This window comes from Phyllobates terribilis, unplaced genomic scaffold, assembly GCF_046119375.1.
Source record: "Phyllobates terribilis strain yellow unplaced genomic scaffold, ASM4611937v1 Scaffold_7__3_contigs__length_470593459, whole genome shotgun sequence".
In the NCBI taxonomy this organism is placed as follows: Eukaryota; Metazoa; Chordata; class Amphibia; order Anura; family Dendrobatidae; genus Phyllobates; species Phyllobates terribilis.
This window is the reverse complement of record NW_027362767.1, coordinates 257,371,582-257,388,217: the sequence shown is the minus strand read 5'-3', so window position 1 is coordinate 257,388,217 and position 16,636 is coordinate 257,371,582. Positions and strand designations below refer to the sequence as shown.

At 56.7% G+C, this 16,636-nt stretch overlaps 1 protein-coding gene across 2 annotated transcripts; it reads right to left on the bottom strand.

Moving 5' to 3' along the window:
- Positions 1–21: 21 nt before the first annotated feature.
- On the bottom strand, positions 22–9,548 carry CDK20 (cyclin dependent kinase 20). 2 transcript variants are annotated; one of them, XM_073640432.1, is made up of 8 exons: positions 9,386–9,548; positions 6,381–6,494; positions 4,258–4,446; positions 4,050–4,171; positions 3,727–3,789; positions 3,531–3,654; positions 2,496–2,651; positions 22–2,337 (listed from the first exon to the last, which is right to left on the bottom strand). In XM_073640432.1, exons 1-8 carry the CDS (start codon positions 9,518–9,520, stop codon positions 2,158–2,160), a joined length of 1,083 nt encoding a protein of 360 aa, XP_073496533.1. In that variant the 5' UTR covers positions 9,521–9,548; the 3' UTR covers positions 22–2,157. The 2 variants fall into 2 exon arrangements, with proteins under 2 accessions (XP_073496533.1, XP_073496534.1); XM_073640433.1 differs by having other exon boundaries at positions 9,357–9,546.
- Between the last annotated feature and the right edge of the window lie 7,088 nt (positions 9,549–16,636).

Below are 16,636 nucleotides of genomic sequence, written 5' to 3'. Positions count from 1 at the left end.
AAAGGATAACATGGATACAAGTTAATTTAAATGTGTTTGATGTTGGAATTCATTTAAAACATTCTGTACAAAAAGAAAGAAAAACTTTTTTTTTCAACTTTTGCAAAGTCCCCGAGTGTCCCTCCATCTGTGGCTGATGAAGAGGTGAGGGATACATAATAAGCGGGTACAATGCTGTGCTATGGGTGCAGTGATAGTGGCCCCGCCGGACCTGTCTTCTTCTCCCGAGGTTACAGCTCACCCGCCACTCCCTCCTCTCATCACCACAACTCCCTCCTCTGTGTAACTGATGTCAGTCTGTGCCAAACTTGTCTCTTGAGAATCAGATAGCATCTTATCACTTCTGAGCAGCCAACAGGGAGGAGAAGGGACCAGCCACCAGCCTAGCCACAGAGGACAGCCCCAGGCCTGCATCACAATTAACCTTCTCCATGCTGCAGCCAGCAATGAGGACGAGCCCCCTGAAGGCTTTAGGCAGAGGGGAGATGAAACGACTGCTCGTATTTCCAGGACTGGGTTACTGCACACGTCCTGGCTGCAGATCTTTATCCTGCGGACTACAGGCTGCTGTACTATGGCCTCTGCCTGCTGATACGTGTATACACTGCACTGGGACGCTGATGTGTAAACCTCCTACATCTACACCATTATATTAACAGCCTATGCTTAGGAATATCATCCATGTTTGGTCGGTGGGGGGACAACAAGTACAATAACCACCTGCTCCCCTGACTCTACCTAGAGATAGATGAAGGTCCCACTTGCATCTATCAGATAGTTATGGAATATACTATAGATATTTATGCCATAAATGTCTTAGATGGGAAAACCACTTTAAGTCAAGGGCAAGATGGGTGCCCTGAAGTGAGCTTCTCCTTGTAGTGCAACCTCTTATAACCCACCATTATTTGTGAGGGTATGGGGGTGGTCCTGACCCTGCTCTGTTGTGAAGAAGGATCGGGCTGCTGGATTTTAACATGCCCCATCCTTTAGTTTTGGGGATGGGGTTTGGATAGAATAGCTTTATGGGCGCCTTTGGTTTACCTTAATTGACCCTACATTTCTCTATTAGGAACGTCCCCGCTGGAGCAGGGGGCATCACACGAAGAAGTGCTAGGCGCTGTAATGGCCACCATATTCCCCGACACCATCTTACTAGAATAAAAGGGCGAATCCACTAGGATGAGATTTACTCAGTTTACATTTATTTTATGGGAAACAATTGTAGATTTCCTCTTTGTGGAATTGCTACACTGGGAATTGTCTTCTGTGATTACTGGAGTCGCTCCCATACACTCGTACGTGCATTTCCCACTTATCTGTAAACTCTGGCAGATAAAAGTAATGATGCCGCCATAATGAGTAACTGCTATTTAAGCGATTCCTTATTTTTTTTTAGCAATTACTTACATGGCGGCTCTCCGCTAACACTTCTCACATCTGGAAGGGTTAAAAAGTGCAGCAGTGGGATGTTTAGTACATGGGTGCTACTTTCTTAGAGGGCAAGTGATGAGCTTAGCATGGCGGAGTAAGAGTTAATTTCCACTCTACATCCCGTGTCCCTGTCAAGTTATTTTTTGGCTGTCACACAAAGTGCTGAGACATGGAGCTCCCCACACACCCCTGGGCCCAGAGTGACTGACTAGCACTCCTTATCTCTGGCACCCAGATAACCCGCTGAGCTGCGCCCATCCCTGCCCCATCCCGCAGCTGGGAGAGGAGAGAAGAACTGAAGCGAGCAACTCCAGACCAGCGCAGATTAACAATACTACAACCTCCTTATAGAGGACAGCATTACTTTCATAAAGAGTCTGGCAATGAAGCAGGGGCCCCACAAAAACCAGGGTCCACTACCAATCCCAGACCATTGTCCGGCTGGGGAAAGGGTTATTTCCATTATTTCACCATCTATCCATAGGTAGGGGTCACTGCGATCCCGCGGTGGTCAATCATTGCCCCATAAACAAGTAACAGAGTGAGCGCGTACGGCTGCAGCCACCACTCTACTCTGGCATTTCAGAGCCCCGTTCTCCAGGTTGCTGAGACCCCCAGCGATCAGCGCGTTGTCACCTATCCAGTGGCTGTATGATAACCTGCAGTAACCTAAAGGCTTAACATGAAGAGTCCCGGCACCTGCAGGCAAGGCCAGACCTGCGCTCAGAGACCATGAAGGAAGTCGCTCAGGAGTGCGGGGTCCAGCAGGCTGTCACATACAGGCTCTTCTGTATCAAACTCTCTCTGGAGCTGTCGGTTTCTTCTTACGTCCCTTTGGGGAATAGGCAGCTCTGAATGATGAGCAGGAAGAGGCTCCCGAAAAAAATACGGATGGAGGAGAGCCTGGAAGAGAACGCAGCGATTGTGAGAGGAACACAGAAAAGAGGACCATCCCTCCGAAAGGGAGTGGTCGGAGAAATATCACTGATGGTCAGAGGGGGCCACGCAGGGGTTAATGCATGCTAAGCGGATAAGACGTAAGGAGAGATGGGAACGCTTACCTCCGCCGCTCGGATCCTCAGGCTGGACGGATACACCAGGAAACGCATAAGGAGCTGCAGAGCCTCCGGACAGGTGTCGGGGACGATGCGCTCCGGGGGGAGAGGACGGTGCTCCTTGAAAGAAATCTTATTATAATCTGGGAGATCTGCAATTTCCTGCAGTGAGAAAAGAAAAACCCATCACATCCGATTGTGACACTTGATCAGCGACCAGGCGTCCTCATCAGATCTACAGTGCTGCCTAACAGACGATTAAAGGGGTTCTCCGCTAGGAAGGATGCCTTTTGTTAAAAGTCTTTAAAAATAAGATGATAACAGGGAGTCTCGCTAATAGGAAGCTCAGAAATTAGCGTGAATCAGTCAGAAAGGGTTAAATTGCCCTGCAGCGCCACCACAGGCGTGAAGAGGCATAACACAGTCCACATGGAAAGAAAAGACTCAAAAAGCCGTAATAGGGTGTCAGGGAAAAGCCCTATAACCACAACAACTGTAATCAATCTATTTAATTTTCATTAAAACCTGCAAGAATCTGGTTTGTGCCAGCTGATCTGAGAGCAGTATAATGAGACAGGGCCCCAGATTCCAGTGATGTGTCACTTACTGGGCTGCTTGCTTTAGTTTTGATAAAATCACAGTTTATCAATAGGAGATTACCACTAGTGGACTAGTAAGCTTGCTGCCAGATAGACCAATGGCAAACCCATCACTGATTGGCCACTTTCTGCCTATGCAGAATAAGTCGTATGGGCGGGGCTACACACAGCTCAGCACTTAGAGAACTGCTAGATCTGCAGCTGAAAAAAACTCTGATTTTATCAAAATTGCAGCAAGTAGCAGAGTGAGTGACACTTTGCTGGAATCAAGGTCTCTACCTCTACATTATGCTGCGCTCAGATGGGGCAGCAAAAACCTGGTAACAGATTCCCTTCAAGGCATGGATGGTATATCCCCTCATGATCGGTGGGAGTCCGTCCTGTGAGAAATAATACCCCTTTTAGACAAGTAAAAAGGCTGAGTCTCAGGTGGGGCACTCACTGGCCATGTCTTCACATTAGGTGTCCCCAGTGTTCGGAGGACACAGCACAGCTGTTCAATGTCATTTTCTCCAGGAAAGAGGGGAGAACCGTTCAAAAGCTCCCCAAAAATGCAGCCCACGGCCCTAGAGACAAGAGCAGAGTTATCACCCACACTTCTACCAGTAATGTGTGCAGGACTAGGCATGGACACTCACCACAGATCAACGCCCTCGTCATATTTGCGGGCCCCATACAGCAGCTCGGGCGCTCGGTACCATCTGTAAATCACCCGGAGAAAAAAGAAAAAACAATGAACCACATGCATAATCTAAAAGAGGCCTGTATACCAAAAGCGAGGCATTTAAAGGGACAGCTCCATAGTAAGTGCAGCTTTTAGCATGAACTGAATATAATGGAGATCTGGACTCCAGTCTGTCACTTTCCAGCTGTAGCAAACACTACAACCCCTAGCATCTCCTGCCAGCTTGCAGTAGTTTTGAACAGATGGAGAGCCACAGGCTGAGAACCTCTGACCGACCTGGTGGCTACTTGATGACTGTACAGACGTCCTCTGTCATTGGAAAAGACTCGTGCTAACCCAAAATCTGCGATCTTCAGAAGCCCAGTGGAGCTGATGAGCAGATTTGCCGGTTTGAGGTCCTGTTAGAATAAGGCAGAGGATTCTGGGTGAGTAGTACTCGGCACAGGCTTGTAGGGCCGGCTTCATGTACAATGGTTGCACTGACCCGATGCATGATGGAGTTTTCATGGCAGAACTTGACTCCTTTCAGGAGCATCATCATGTAACCTTTCACCTGGGCTTCAGTGAGCGGCTGGTCAGAGTTCCTGATCACTTCAGAGAGGTCAGAGAGCATATACTCGAAGACCAGGACAAATCCAGTGCCATGAGGGAACACCTCCCTCAGCTTCACCACCTACAGACACAGAGGAGGAACGTAACGGGCCCACCGCCCCTAAAGACAGAGGAAGAAACAGCGGAAAAAGCTTACACTACAGGGGAGAAGAGGAAGGAGACAGAGCCAACACTACAGGCGAGAAGAGGAAGGAGACAGAGCCAACACTACAGGGGAGAAGAGGAAGGAGACAGAGCCAACACTACAGGGGAGAAGAGGAAGGAGACAGAGCCAACACTACAGAGGTGAAGAGAAAGGAGACAGAGCCAACACTACAGGGGAGAAGAGGAAGGAGACAGAGCCAACACTACAGGGGAGAAGAGGAAGGAAACAGAGCCAACACTACAGAGGTGAAGAGGAAGGAGACAGAGCCAACACTACAGGGGAGAAGAGGAAGGAGACAGAGCCAACACTACAGGGGAGAAGAGGAAGGAGACAGAGCCAACACTACAGGGGAGAAGAGGAAGGAGACAGAGCCAACACTACAGGGGAGAAGAGGAAGGAGACCGAGCCAACACTACAGGGGAGAAGAGGAAGGAGACCGAGCCAACACTACAGGGGAGAAGAGGAAGGAGACCGAGCCAACACTACAGGGGAGAAGAGGAAGGAGACCGAGCCAACACTACAGGGGAGAAGAGGAAGGAGACCGAGCCAACACTACAGGGGAGAAGAGGAAGGAGACCGAGCCAACACTACAGGGGAGAAGAGGAAGGAGACCGAGCCAACACTACAGGGGAGAAGAGGAAGGAGACCGAGCCAACACTACAGGGGAGAAGAGGAAGGAGACAGAGCCAACACTACAGGGGAGAAGAGGAAGGAGACAGAGCCAACACTACAGGGGAGAAGAGGAAGGAGACAGAGCCAACACTACAGGGGAGAAGAGGAAGGAGACAGAGCCAACACTACATAGGTGAAGAGGAAGGAGACAGAGCCAACACTACAGGGGAGAAGATGAAGGAGACAGAGCCAACACTACAGGGGAGAAGAGGAAGGAGACAGAGCCAACACTACATAGGTGAAGAGGAAGGAGACAGAGCCAACACTACAGAGGAGAAGAGGAAGGAGACAGAGCCAACACTACAGAGGTGAAGAGGAAGGAGACAGAGCCAACACTACAGGGGAGAAGAGGAAGGAGACAGAGCCAACACTACAGGGGAGAAGAGGAAGGAGACAGAGCCAACACTACAGAGGTGAAGAGGAAGGAGACAGAGCCAACACTACAGGGGAGAAGAGGAAGGAGACAGAGCCAACACTACAGGGGAGAAGAGGAAGGAGACAGAGCCAACACTACATAGGTGAAGAGGAAGGAGACAGAGCCAACACTACAGGGGAGAAGAGGAAGGAGACAGAGCCAACACTACAATGGAGAAGAGGAAGGAGACAGAGCCAACACTACAGGGGAGAAGAGGAAGGAGACAGAGCCAACACTACAATGGAGAAGAGGAAGGAGACAGAGCCAACACTACAGAGGAGAAGAGGAAGGAGACAGAGCCAACACTACAGGGGAGAAGAGGAAGGAGACAGAGCCAACATTACATAGGTGAAGAGGAAGGAGACAGAGCCAACACTACAGGGGTGAAGAGGAAGGAGACAGAGCCAACACTACAGGGGAGAAGAGGAAGGAGACAGAGCCAACACTACAGGGGAGAAGAGGAAGGAGACAGAGCCAACACTACAGGGGAGAAGAGGAAGGAGACAGAGCCAACACTACAGGGGAGAAGAGGAAGGAGACAGAGCCAACAATACATAGGTGAAGAGGAAGGAGACAGAGCCAACACTACAGAGGTGAAGAGGAAGGAGACAGAGCCAACACTACAGAGGTGAAGAGGAAGGAGATAGCTAACACTAGAGGGCAGTAGTAGATGGTAACATATATGAGCAGTTGGGGGGGGTGAGCACTGATACCCCCCTCACTGATGATTGTCCATATATCTGACATTAGACTCCTGACTCACATATGGATTGTCTTCGATCTCGCGCAGAGCCTTGATCTCCCTCAGTGCCTGGTTCGGGATGCCTTCCTCTAGCTTCCGCAGAGCCACTTTCTTAAGGGCGACAGCTTCCCCAGTCTGAAAATATATAATAAAAAAAGATATCAGACTCGTGGACAAATCAGCCATGAGCGAGGTAGTATATAGGCAGGTAGTCAGTATATAGACATGAATGGTCTGTGGCATTAACCTTTGCTTGCTGCAGGACATTCTATGTGACAATATTTTATTGGATTTCTCTTTAGGACATTGATTTAAAAGGAGCTCTGGCGCCACAAGCTGGTAAATCTAGGTTACTGCAATTCATAAGAAAATATATCCACTGCCCTTCTGCATGAGCTCCAAAATAACAGAAACCTTGTGTTAAGCCCGTATCTACTTTCTACGTACATACAGGGCTCTGTGCACACCAGATCTCTGATACACGGCCGGTACGCAACAGGCAGTCATTTCTTTAAAGGATTTTCTGGTCCATCTGGACAAATCTTTAGGTGTTACAGAAGGTGCCGTTTAACCCCTTTCTGACACGTAGTGTACCTGCACATCAAGCATCGAGTCTAGGTGTATGGAGCGGGCTCAGGGGCCACCTGTGTTACACAGCCAGCACCGGCCTCTAACAGCAGTGACCCTACGCCATAACAAGGTGCTGATGAAAAATGCTTTTAAAAACATTAAAGAAATATAAAAAAGAAAGTTTGAGCCCCCCCACGCCATTAAAAAAATAAACATATTTAGTATTACTGCATCAATGAAAGTTCGGTCTGTGAAAGAAAAGTAGAAACAAATTGACACTTTTCAGCTGCGGCTCCTCCTCGGCCCCAAAGAAAACCAGTCTCAGAAAATGGAGACAAAATCCTCATTTTATTTATTTTTACAAAATTTTTATAGCACACTGCAACGTTAAGTATGCAAACATGAAATATATGACATTTGAATAGCATTACTGCTCTGAGCACGCCGCCTCTAGGCCACAGGTGGTTTTAATTGCAGTAGTATCTTACTTTCCCACACATAAGCAGACGGATGTCCCATAGAGAGGTATTCACATTGGTAGGGTCCTGGTATTTTTGAGAAACGCCTTAACGTGGCTAACAGGTACATATAGATTGGCCAATTTATGCGCTAAGATTTCTCATTTATTTCTATTTTCTACAGCAGTAATGCTATTCAAATTTCATATATTTCATGTTCACATGCTTAGCGTTACAGTGTGCTGCTTTGTTTGTTAGCATTTTATGGAGGTAGCGGCTTCTAGTAAGCACCTGTTCACATCTATTTCTTGTATTGGAAGTGCCGTCAGTTTTTTCTGTTACAAAATTTTTATAGTTATTAAATTCTACAAAAACCTCACATGTTTGGTGTCGTCGCCATCGCACCGACCGTTAGGATCTCGTTATTGGGTCACTTCTACCGCACAGGGAAAAAAGCCATGAAAACAAAAAACTGTCGGGATTGGGGTTTTCCCTATTTCCCAGCACATTATATGGTACAAGGCGTCAACAACAAGACTGCCAACAACACGGCCTGGCGCCTGGGGACGGAGTAATAGCACGGCCTGCTGCGCCTGGGAACGGAGTAATAGCATGGCCTGGCGCGCCTGGTGACGGAGTAACAGCACGGCCTGCTGCGCCTGGGGACGGAGTAACAGCACGGCCTGCTGCGCCTGGGGACGGAGTAACAGCACGGCCTGCTGCGCCTGGGGACGGAGTAACAGCACGGCCTGCTGCGCCTGGGGACGGAGTAACAGCACGGCCTGCTGCGCCTGGGGACGGAGTAACAGCACGGCCTGCTGCGCCTGGGGACGGAGTAACAGCACGGCCTGCTGCGCCTGGGGACGGAGTAACAGCACGGCCTGCTGCGCCTGGGGACGGAGTAACAGCACGGCCTGCTGCGCCTGGGGACGGAGTAACAGCACGGCCTGCTGCGCCTGGGGACGGAGTAACAGCACGGCCTGCTGCGCCTGGGGACGGAGTGATAGCACGGCCTGCTGCGCCTGGGGACGGAGTGATAGCACGGCCTGCTGCGCCTGGGGACGGAGTGATAGCTGCGCCTGGGGACGGAGTAATAGCACGGCCTGCTGCGCCTGGGGACGGAGTGATAGCACGGCCTGCTGCGCCTGGGGACGGAGTGATAGCACGGCCTGCTGCGCCTGGGGACGGAGTAACAGCACGGCCTGCTGCGCCTGGGGACGGAGTAACAGCACGGCCTGCTGCGCCTGGGGACGGAGTAACAGCACGGCCTGCTGCGCCTGGGGACGGAGTAACAGCACGGCCTGCTGCGCCTGGGGACGGAGTAACAGCACGGCCTGCTGCGCCTGGGGACGGAGTAACAGCACGGCCTGCTGCGCCTGGGGACGGAGTAACAGCACGGCCTGCTGCGCCTGGGGACGGAGTAACAGCACGGCCTGCTGCGCCTGGGGACGGAGTAACAGCACGGCCTGCTGCGCCTGGGGACGGAGTAACAGCACGGCCTGCTGCGCCTGGGGACGGAGTGATAGCACGGCCTGCTGCGCCTGGGGACGGAGTGATAGCTGCGCCTGGGGACGGAGTAATAGCACGGCCTGCTGCGCCTGGGGACGGAGTAATCACACGGCCTGGCGCGCCCTTGTTAGGTTCAGGGCAGGGCTCCTGGAAGAAGGGGGAAGAGTGAAGAGGAAATCCTGCCGGTCAGGAGCGGATTAGTGACGATGGGAGTGATGGTACCCGGATATTCTGTGGTGGTCACCTTTTTGGACAGTTCGCTGTGATATCGCCACCTTCTCTCAACTGTTTATCTGTGCACTAGGGGGTCACCTGACATATTAAATAAGTGCACCCCCATTATGTGTCGCATTCCCCCATCACGTGACATAGACACAGTTGGAGAGACCCTTTAATTCAGGGTCTACCCGTCACATGACACTACTGCCCTCATCACATGGCCTCCTCCTATTCCAGTCACCTCTATGTGTTTGGCTTTGAACACGATACCGTGAGCGCCTTCTCCGATCCGCCCCAGCAGGCTGTACTGCTCCATCCGCCCGACAACACCCCAGATACGGGGAGCAGGCCGGAGCACGGCGACGTGTTACCTGGCAACAGCAGACGTGACTGAGACAGCGTCATGTGACCAATGGGGGGACACGCCCCTTCGCTTTGCATCATGGGGAGACGGGAAAAGCGCGGGAGAAGCAAAGCGCTTGAGGAGACGCGGGGAGACCGGCGCTCTGCTCCGCTCCATCTCAGGTCTGTCGGCACGTTATTGGCCCTCACAAAGAACACACAGTCCCGCCATACTGCTTCTCTAAACCAAAAGGAGACTTGTCCTTGCTTTTTGAATTCTCATTTTCTTCCAAGAGCCATAACTTTGTGTTCTTTCTCTCTCCTCACAGACATATGATGGCTTGGTTTGTTTTTTTTGCAGTAATAACATCAATATTGCACTGAAACGCAGGGGAAAAAAATCCTAAAAGGGGTGAAAATGTTATAAACATGGTTTAGCAATGACAAAAATGGACAAGTGCAATGCAGGCTCAGGAGCTGAGACCGCACCGATCCCGAGACACGCCGGCTGTGTTACACAGCTGGAGCCCGCACCGATCCCGAGACACGCCGGCTGTGTTACACAGCTGGAGCCAGCACCGATCCCGAGACACGCCGGCTGTGTTACACAGCTGGAGCCCGCACCGATCCCGAGACACGCCGGCTGTGTTACACAGCTGGAGCCCGCACCGATCCCGAGACACGCCGGCTGTGTTACACAGCTGGAGCCAGCACCGATCCCGAGACACGCCGGCTGTGTTACACAGCTGGAGCCAGCACCGATCCCGAGACACGCCGGCTGTGTTACACAGCTGGAGCCAGCACCGATCCCGAGACACGCCAGCTGGAGCTAGCACCGATCCCGAGACACGCCGGCTGTGTTACACAGCTGGAGCCAGCACCGATCCCGAGACACGCCGGCTGTGTTACACAGCTGGAGCCCGCACCGATCCCGAGACACGCCGGCTGTGTTACACAGCTGGAGCCAGCACCGATCCCGAGACACGCCGGCTGTGTTACACAGCTGGAGCCCGCACCGATCCCGAGACACGCCGGCTGTGTTACACAGCTGGAGCCCGCACCGATCCCGAGACACGCCGGCTGTGTTACACAGCTGGAGCCCTCACCGATCCCGAGACACGCCGGCTGTGTTACACAGCTGGAGGCCGCACTGCATCCCGAGACACGCCGGCTGTGTTACACAGCTGGAGCCCGCACCGATCCCGAGACACGCCGGCTGTGTTACACAGCTGGAGCCAGCACCGATCCCGAGACACGCCGGCTGTGTTACACAGCTGGAGCCTGCACCGATCCCGAGACACGCCGGCTGTGTTACACAGCTGGAGCCAGCACCGATCCCGAGACACGCCGGCTGTGTTACACAGCTGGAGCCCGCACCGATCCCGAGACACGCCGGCTGTGTTACACAGCTGGAGCCAGCACCGATCCCGAGACACGCCGGCTGTGTTACACAGCTGGAGCCCGCACCGATCCCGAGACACGCCGGCTGTGTTACACAGCTGGAGCCCGCACCGATCCCGTGACACGCCGGCTGTGTTACACAGCTGGAGCCCGCACCGATCCCGAGACACGCCGGCTGTGTTACACAGCTGGAGCCCGCACCGATCCCGAGACACGCCGGCTGTGTTACACAGCTGGAGCCCGCACCGATCCCGAGACACGCCGGCTGTGTTACACAGCTGGAGGCCGCACTGCATCCCGAGACACGCCGGCTGTGTTACACAGCAGGAGCCCGCACCGATCCCGAGACACGCGGGCTGTGTTACACAGCTGGAGCCCGCACCGATCCCGAGACACGCCGGCTGTGTTACACAGCTGGAGGCCGCACTGCATCCCGAGACACGCCGGCTGTGTTACACAGCTGGAGCCCGCACCGATCCCGAGACACGCCGGCTGTGTTACACAGCTGGAGCCAGCACCGATCCCGAGACACGCCGGCTGTGTTACACAGCTGGAGCCAGCACCGATCCCGAGACACGCCGGCTGTGTTACACAGCTGGAGCCAGCACCGATCCCGAGACACGCCGGCTGTGTTACACAGCTGGAGCCCGCACCGATCCCGAGACACGCCGGCTGTGTTACACAGCTGGAGCCCGCACCGATCCCGAGACACGCCGGCTGTGTTACACAGCTGGAGCCAGCGCCGATCCCGAGACACGCCGGCTGTGTTACACAGCTGGAGCCCGCGCCGATCCCGAGACACGCCGGCTGTGTTACACAGCTGGAGCCAGCACCGATCCCGAGACACGCCGGCTGTGTTACACCGCTGGAGCCAGCACCGATCCCGAGACACGCCGGCTGTGTTACACAGCTGGAGCCAGCACCGATCCCGAGACACGCCGGCTGTGTTACACAGCTGGAGGCCGCACTGCATCCCGAGACACGCCGGCTGTGTTACACAGCTGGAGCCCGCACCGATCCCGAGACACGCCGGCTGTGTTACACAGCTGGAGCCAGCACCGATCCCGAGACACGCCGGCTGTGTTACACAGCTGGAGCCAGCACCGATCCCGAGACACGCCGGCTGTGTTACACAGCTGGAGCCCGCACCGATCCCGAGACACGCCGGCTGTGTTACACAGCTGGAGCCCGCACCGATCCCGAGACACGCCGGCTGTGTTACACAGCTGGAGCCCGCACCGATCCCGAGACACGCCGGCTGTGTTACACAGCTGGAGCCCGCACCGATCCCGAGACACGCCGGCTGTGTTACACGGCTGGAGCCCGCACCGATCCCGAGACACGCCGGCTGTGTTACACAGCTGGAGGCCGCACTGCATCCCGAGACACGCCGGCTGTGTTACACAGCAGGAGCCCGCACCGATCCCGAGACACGCCGGCTGTGTTACACAGCTGGAGCCCGCACCGATCCCGAGACACGCCGGCTGTGTTACACAGCTGGAGCCCGCACCGATCCCGAGACACGCCGGCTGTGTTACACAGCTGGAGCAAGCACCGATCCCGAGACACGCCGGCTGTGTTACACAGCTGGAGCCAGCACCGATCCCGAGACACGCCGGCTGTGTTACACAGCTGGAGCCAGCACCGATCCCGAGACACGCCGGCTGTGTTACACAGCTGGAGCCAGCACCGATCCCGAGACACGCCGGCTGTGTTACACAGCTGGAGCCAGCACCGATCCCGAGACACGCCGGCTGTGTTACACCGCTGGAGCCAGCACCGATCCCGAGACACGCCGGCTGTGTTACACAGCTGGAGCCAGCACCGATCCCGAGACACGCCGGCTGTGTTACACAGCTGGAGCCAGCACCGATCCCGAGACACGCCGGCTGTGTTACACCGCTGGAGCCAGCACCGATCCCGAGACACGCCAGCTGGAGCTAGCACCGATCCCGAGACACGCCGGCTGTGTTACACAGCTGGAGCCCACACCGATCCCGAGACACGCCGGCTGTGTTACACAGCTGGAGGCCGCACTGCATCTCGAGACACGCCGGCTGTGTTACACAGCTGGAGCCCTCACCGATCCCGAGACACGCCTGCTGTGTTACACAGCTGGAGCCCGCACCGATCCCGAGACACGCCGGCTGTGTTACACAGCTGGAGCCCGCACCGATCCCGAGACACGCCGGCTGTGTTACACAGCTGGAGGCCGCACTGCATCCCGAGACACGCCGGCTGTGTTACACAGCTGGAGCCCGCACCGATCCCGAGACACGCCGGCTGTGTTACACAGCTGGAGCCAGCACCGATCCCGAGACACGCCGGCTGTGTTACACAGCTGGAGCCAGCACCGATCCCGAGACACGCCGGCTGTGTTACACAGCTGGAGCCCGCACCGATCCCGAGACACGCCGGCTGTGTTACACAGCTGGAGCCCGCACCGATCCCGAGACACGCCGGCTGTGTTACACAGCTGGAGCCCGCACCGATCCCGAGACACGCCGGCTGTGTTACACAGCTGGAGCCCGCACCGATCCCGAGACACGCCGGCTGTGTTACACAGCTGGAGCCAGCACCGATCCCGAGACACGCCGGCTGTGTTACACAGCTGGAGCCAGCACCGATCCCGAGACACGCCGGCTGTGTTACACAGCTGGAGCCAGCACCGATCCCGAGACACGCCGGCTGTGTTACACAGCTGGAGCCAGCACCGATCCCGAGACACGCCGGCTGTGTTACACAGCTGGAGCCAGCACCGATCCCGAGACACGCCGGCTGTGTTACACCGCTGGAGCCAGCACCGATCCCGAGACACGCCAGCTGGAGCTAGCACCGATCCCGAGACACGCCGGCTGTGTTACACAGCTGGAGCCAGCACCGATCCCGAGACACGCCGGCTGTGTTACACAGAGGGAGCCAGCACCGATCCCGAGACACGCCGGCTGTGTTACACAGCTGGAGCCAGCACCGATCCCGAGACACGCCGGCTGTGTTACACAGCTGGAGCCAGCACCGATCCCGAGACACGCCGGCTGTGTTACACAGCTGGAGCCAGCACCGATCCCGAGACACGCCGGCTGTGTTACACAGCTGGAGCCAGCACCGATCCCGAGACACGCCGGCTGTGTTACACAGCTGGAGCCAGCACCGATCCCGAGACACGCCGGCTGTGTTACACCGCTGGAGCCAGCACCGATCCCGAGACACGCCGGCTGTGTTACACAGCTGGAGCCAGCACCGATCCCGAGACACGCCGGCTGTGTTACACAGCTGGAGCCAGCACCGATCCCGAGACACGCCGGCTGTGTTACACCGCTGGAGCCAGCACCGATCCCGAGACACGCCAGCTGGAGCTAGCACCGATCCCGAGACACGCCGGCTGTGTTACACAGCTGGAGCCAGCACCGATCCCGAGACACACCGGCTGTGTTACACAGCTGGAGCCAGCACCGATCCCGAGACACGCTGGCTGTGTTACACAGCTGGAGCCAGCACCGATCCTGAGACACGCCGGCTGTGTTACACAGCTGGAGCCAGCACCAATCCCGAGACACGCCGGCTGTGTTACACAGCTGGAGCCAGCACCGATCCCGAGACACGCCGGCTGTGTTACACAGCTGGAGGCCGCACTGCATCCCGAGACACGCCGGCTGTGTTACACAGCTGGAGGCCGCACTGCATCCCGAGACACGCCGGCTGTGTTACACAGCTGGAGCCCTCACCGATCCCGAGACACGCCGGCTGTGTTACACAGCTGGAGCCCTCACCGATCCCGAGACACGCCGGCTGTGTTACACAGCTGGAGCCCGCACCGATCCCGAGACACGCCGGCTGTGTTACACAGCTGGAGGCCGCACTGCATCCCGAGACACGCCGGCTGTGTTACACAGCTGGAGCCCTCACCGATCCCGAGACACGCCGGCTGTGTTACACAGCTGGAGCCCGCACCGATCCCGAGACACGCCGGCTGTTACACAGCTGGAGCCCGCACCGATCCCGAGACACGCCGGCTGTGTTACACAGCTGGAGGCCGCACTGCATCCCGAGACACGCCGGCTGTGTTACACAGCTGGAGCCCGCACCGATCCCGAGACACGCCGGCTGTGTTACACAGCTGGAGCCAGCACCGATCCCGAGACACGCCGGCTGTGTTACACAGCTGGAGCCCGCACCGATCCCGAGACACGCCGGCTGTGTTACACAGCTGGAGCCCGCACCGATCCCGAGACACGCCGGCTGTGTTACACAGCTGGAGCCCGCACCGATCCCGAGACACGCCGGCTGTGTTACACAGCTGGAGCCCGCACCGATCCCGAGACACGCCGGCTGTGTTACACAGCTGGAGCCAGCACCGATCCCGAGACACGCCGGCTGTGTTACACAGCTGGAGCCCTCACCGATCCCGAGACACGCCGGCTGTGTTACACAGCTGGAGGCCGCACTGCATCCCGAGACACGCCGGCTGTGTTACACAGCTGGAGCCCGCACCGATCCCGAGACACGCCGGCTGTGTTACACAGCTGGAGCCCGCACCGATCCCGAGACACGCCGGCTGTGTTACACAGCTGGAGCCCGCACCGATCCCGAGACACGCCGGCTGTGTTACACAGCTGGAGCCCGCACCGATCCCGAGACACGCCGGCTGTGTTACACAGCTGGAGCCCGCACCGATCCCGAGACACGCCGGCTGTGTTACACAGCTGGAGCCCGCACCGATCCCGAGACACGCCGGCTGTGTTACACAGCTGGAGCCCGCACCGATCCCGAGACACGCCGGCTGTGTTACACAGCTGGAGCCCGCACCGATCCCGAGACACGCCGGCTGTGTTACACAGCTGGAGCCCGCACCGATCCCGAGACACGCCGGCTGTGTTACACAGCTGGAGGCCGCACTGCATCCCGAGACACGCCGGCTGTGTTACACAGCAGGAGCCCGCACCGATCCCGAGACACGCGGGCTGTGTTACACAGCTGGAGCCCGCACCGATCCCGAGACACGCCGGCTGTGTTACACAGCTGGAGGCCGCACTGCATCCCGAGACACGCCGGCTGTGTTACACAGCTGGAGCCCGCACCGATCCCGAGACACGCCGGCTGTGTTACACAGCTGGAGCCAGCACCGATCCCGAGACACGCCGGCTGTGTTACACAGCTGGAGCCAGCACCGATCCCGAGACACGCCGGCTGTGTTACACAGCTGGAGCCCGCACTGATCCCGAGACACGCCGGCTGTGTTACACAGCTGGAGCCCGCACCGATCCCGAGACACGCCGGCTGTGTTACACAGCTGGAGCCCGCACCGATCCCGAGACACGCCGGCTGTGTTACACAGCTGGAGCCAGCACCGATCCCGAGACACGCCGGCTGTGTTACACAGCTGGAGCCCGCACCGATCCCGAGACACGCCGGCTGTGTTACACAGCTGGAGCCAGCACCGATCCCGAGACACGCCGGCTGTGTTACACAGCTGGAGCCAGCACCGATCCCGAGACACGCCGGCTGTGTTACACAGCTGGAGCCCGCACCGATCCCGAGACACGCCGGCTGTGTTACACAGCTGGAGCCCGCACCGATCCCGAGACACGCCGGCTGTGTTACACAGCTGGAGCCCGCACCGATCCCGAGACACGCCGGCTGTGTTACACAGCTGGAGCCCGCACCGATCCCGAGACACGCCGGCTGTGTTACACAGCTGGAGCCAGCACCGATCCCGAGACACGCCGGCTGTGTTACACAGCTGGAGCCAGCACCGATCCCGAGACACGCCGGCTGTGT

Bases quoted from the DNA above. Each gene is read 5' to 3' on its own strand.
- CDK20 (XM_073640432.1), bottom strand. From the start codon at position 9,520: ATGACGCTGTCTCAGTCACGTCTGCTGTTGCCAGGTAACACGTCGCCG. The intron at 4,172-4,257 runs GTCAGTGCAACC...TTATTCTAACAG, and splicing joins AAAACTCCATCATGCATCGG to GACCTCAAACCGGCAAATCT. The intron at 2,338-2,495 runs GTAAGCGTTCCC...GTTCTCTTCCAG, and splicing joins TGAGGATCCGAGCGGCGGAG to GCTCTCCTCCATCCGTATTT.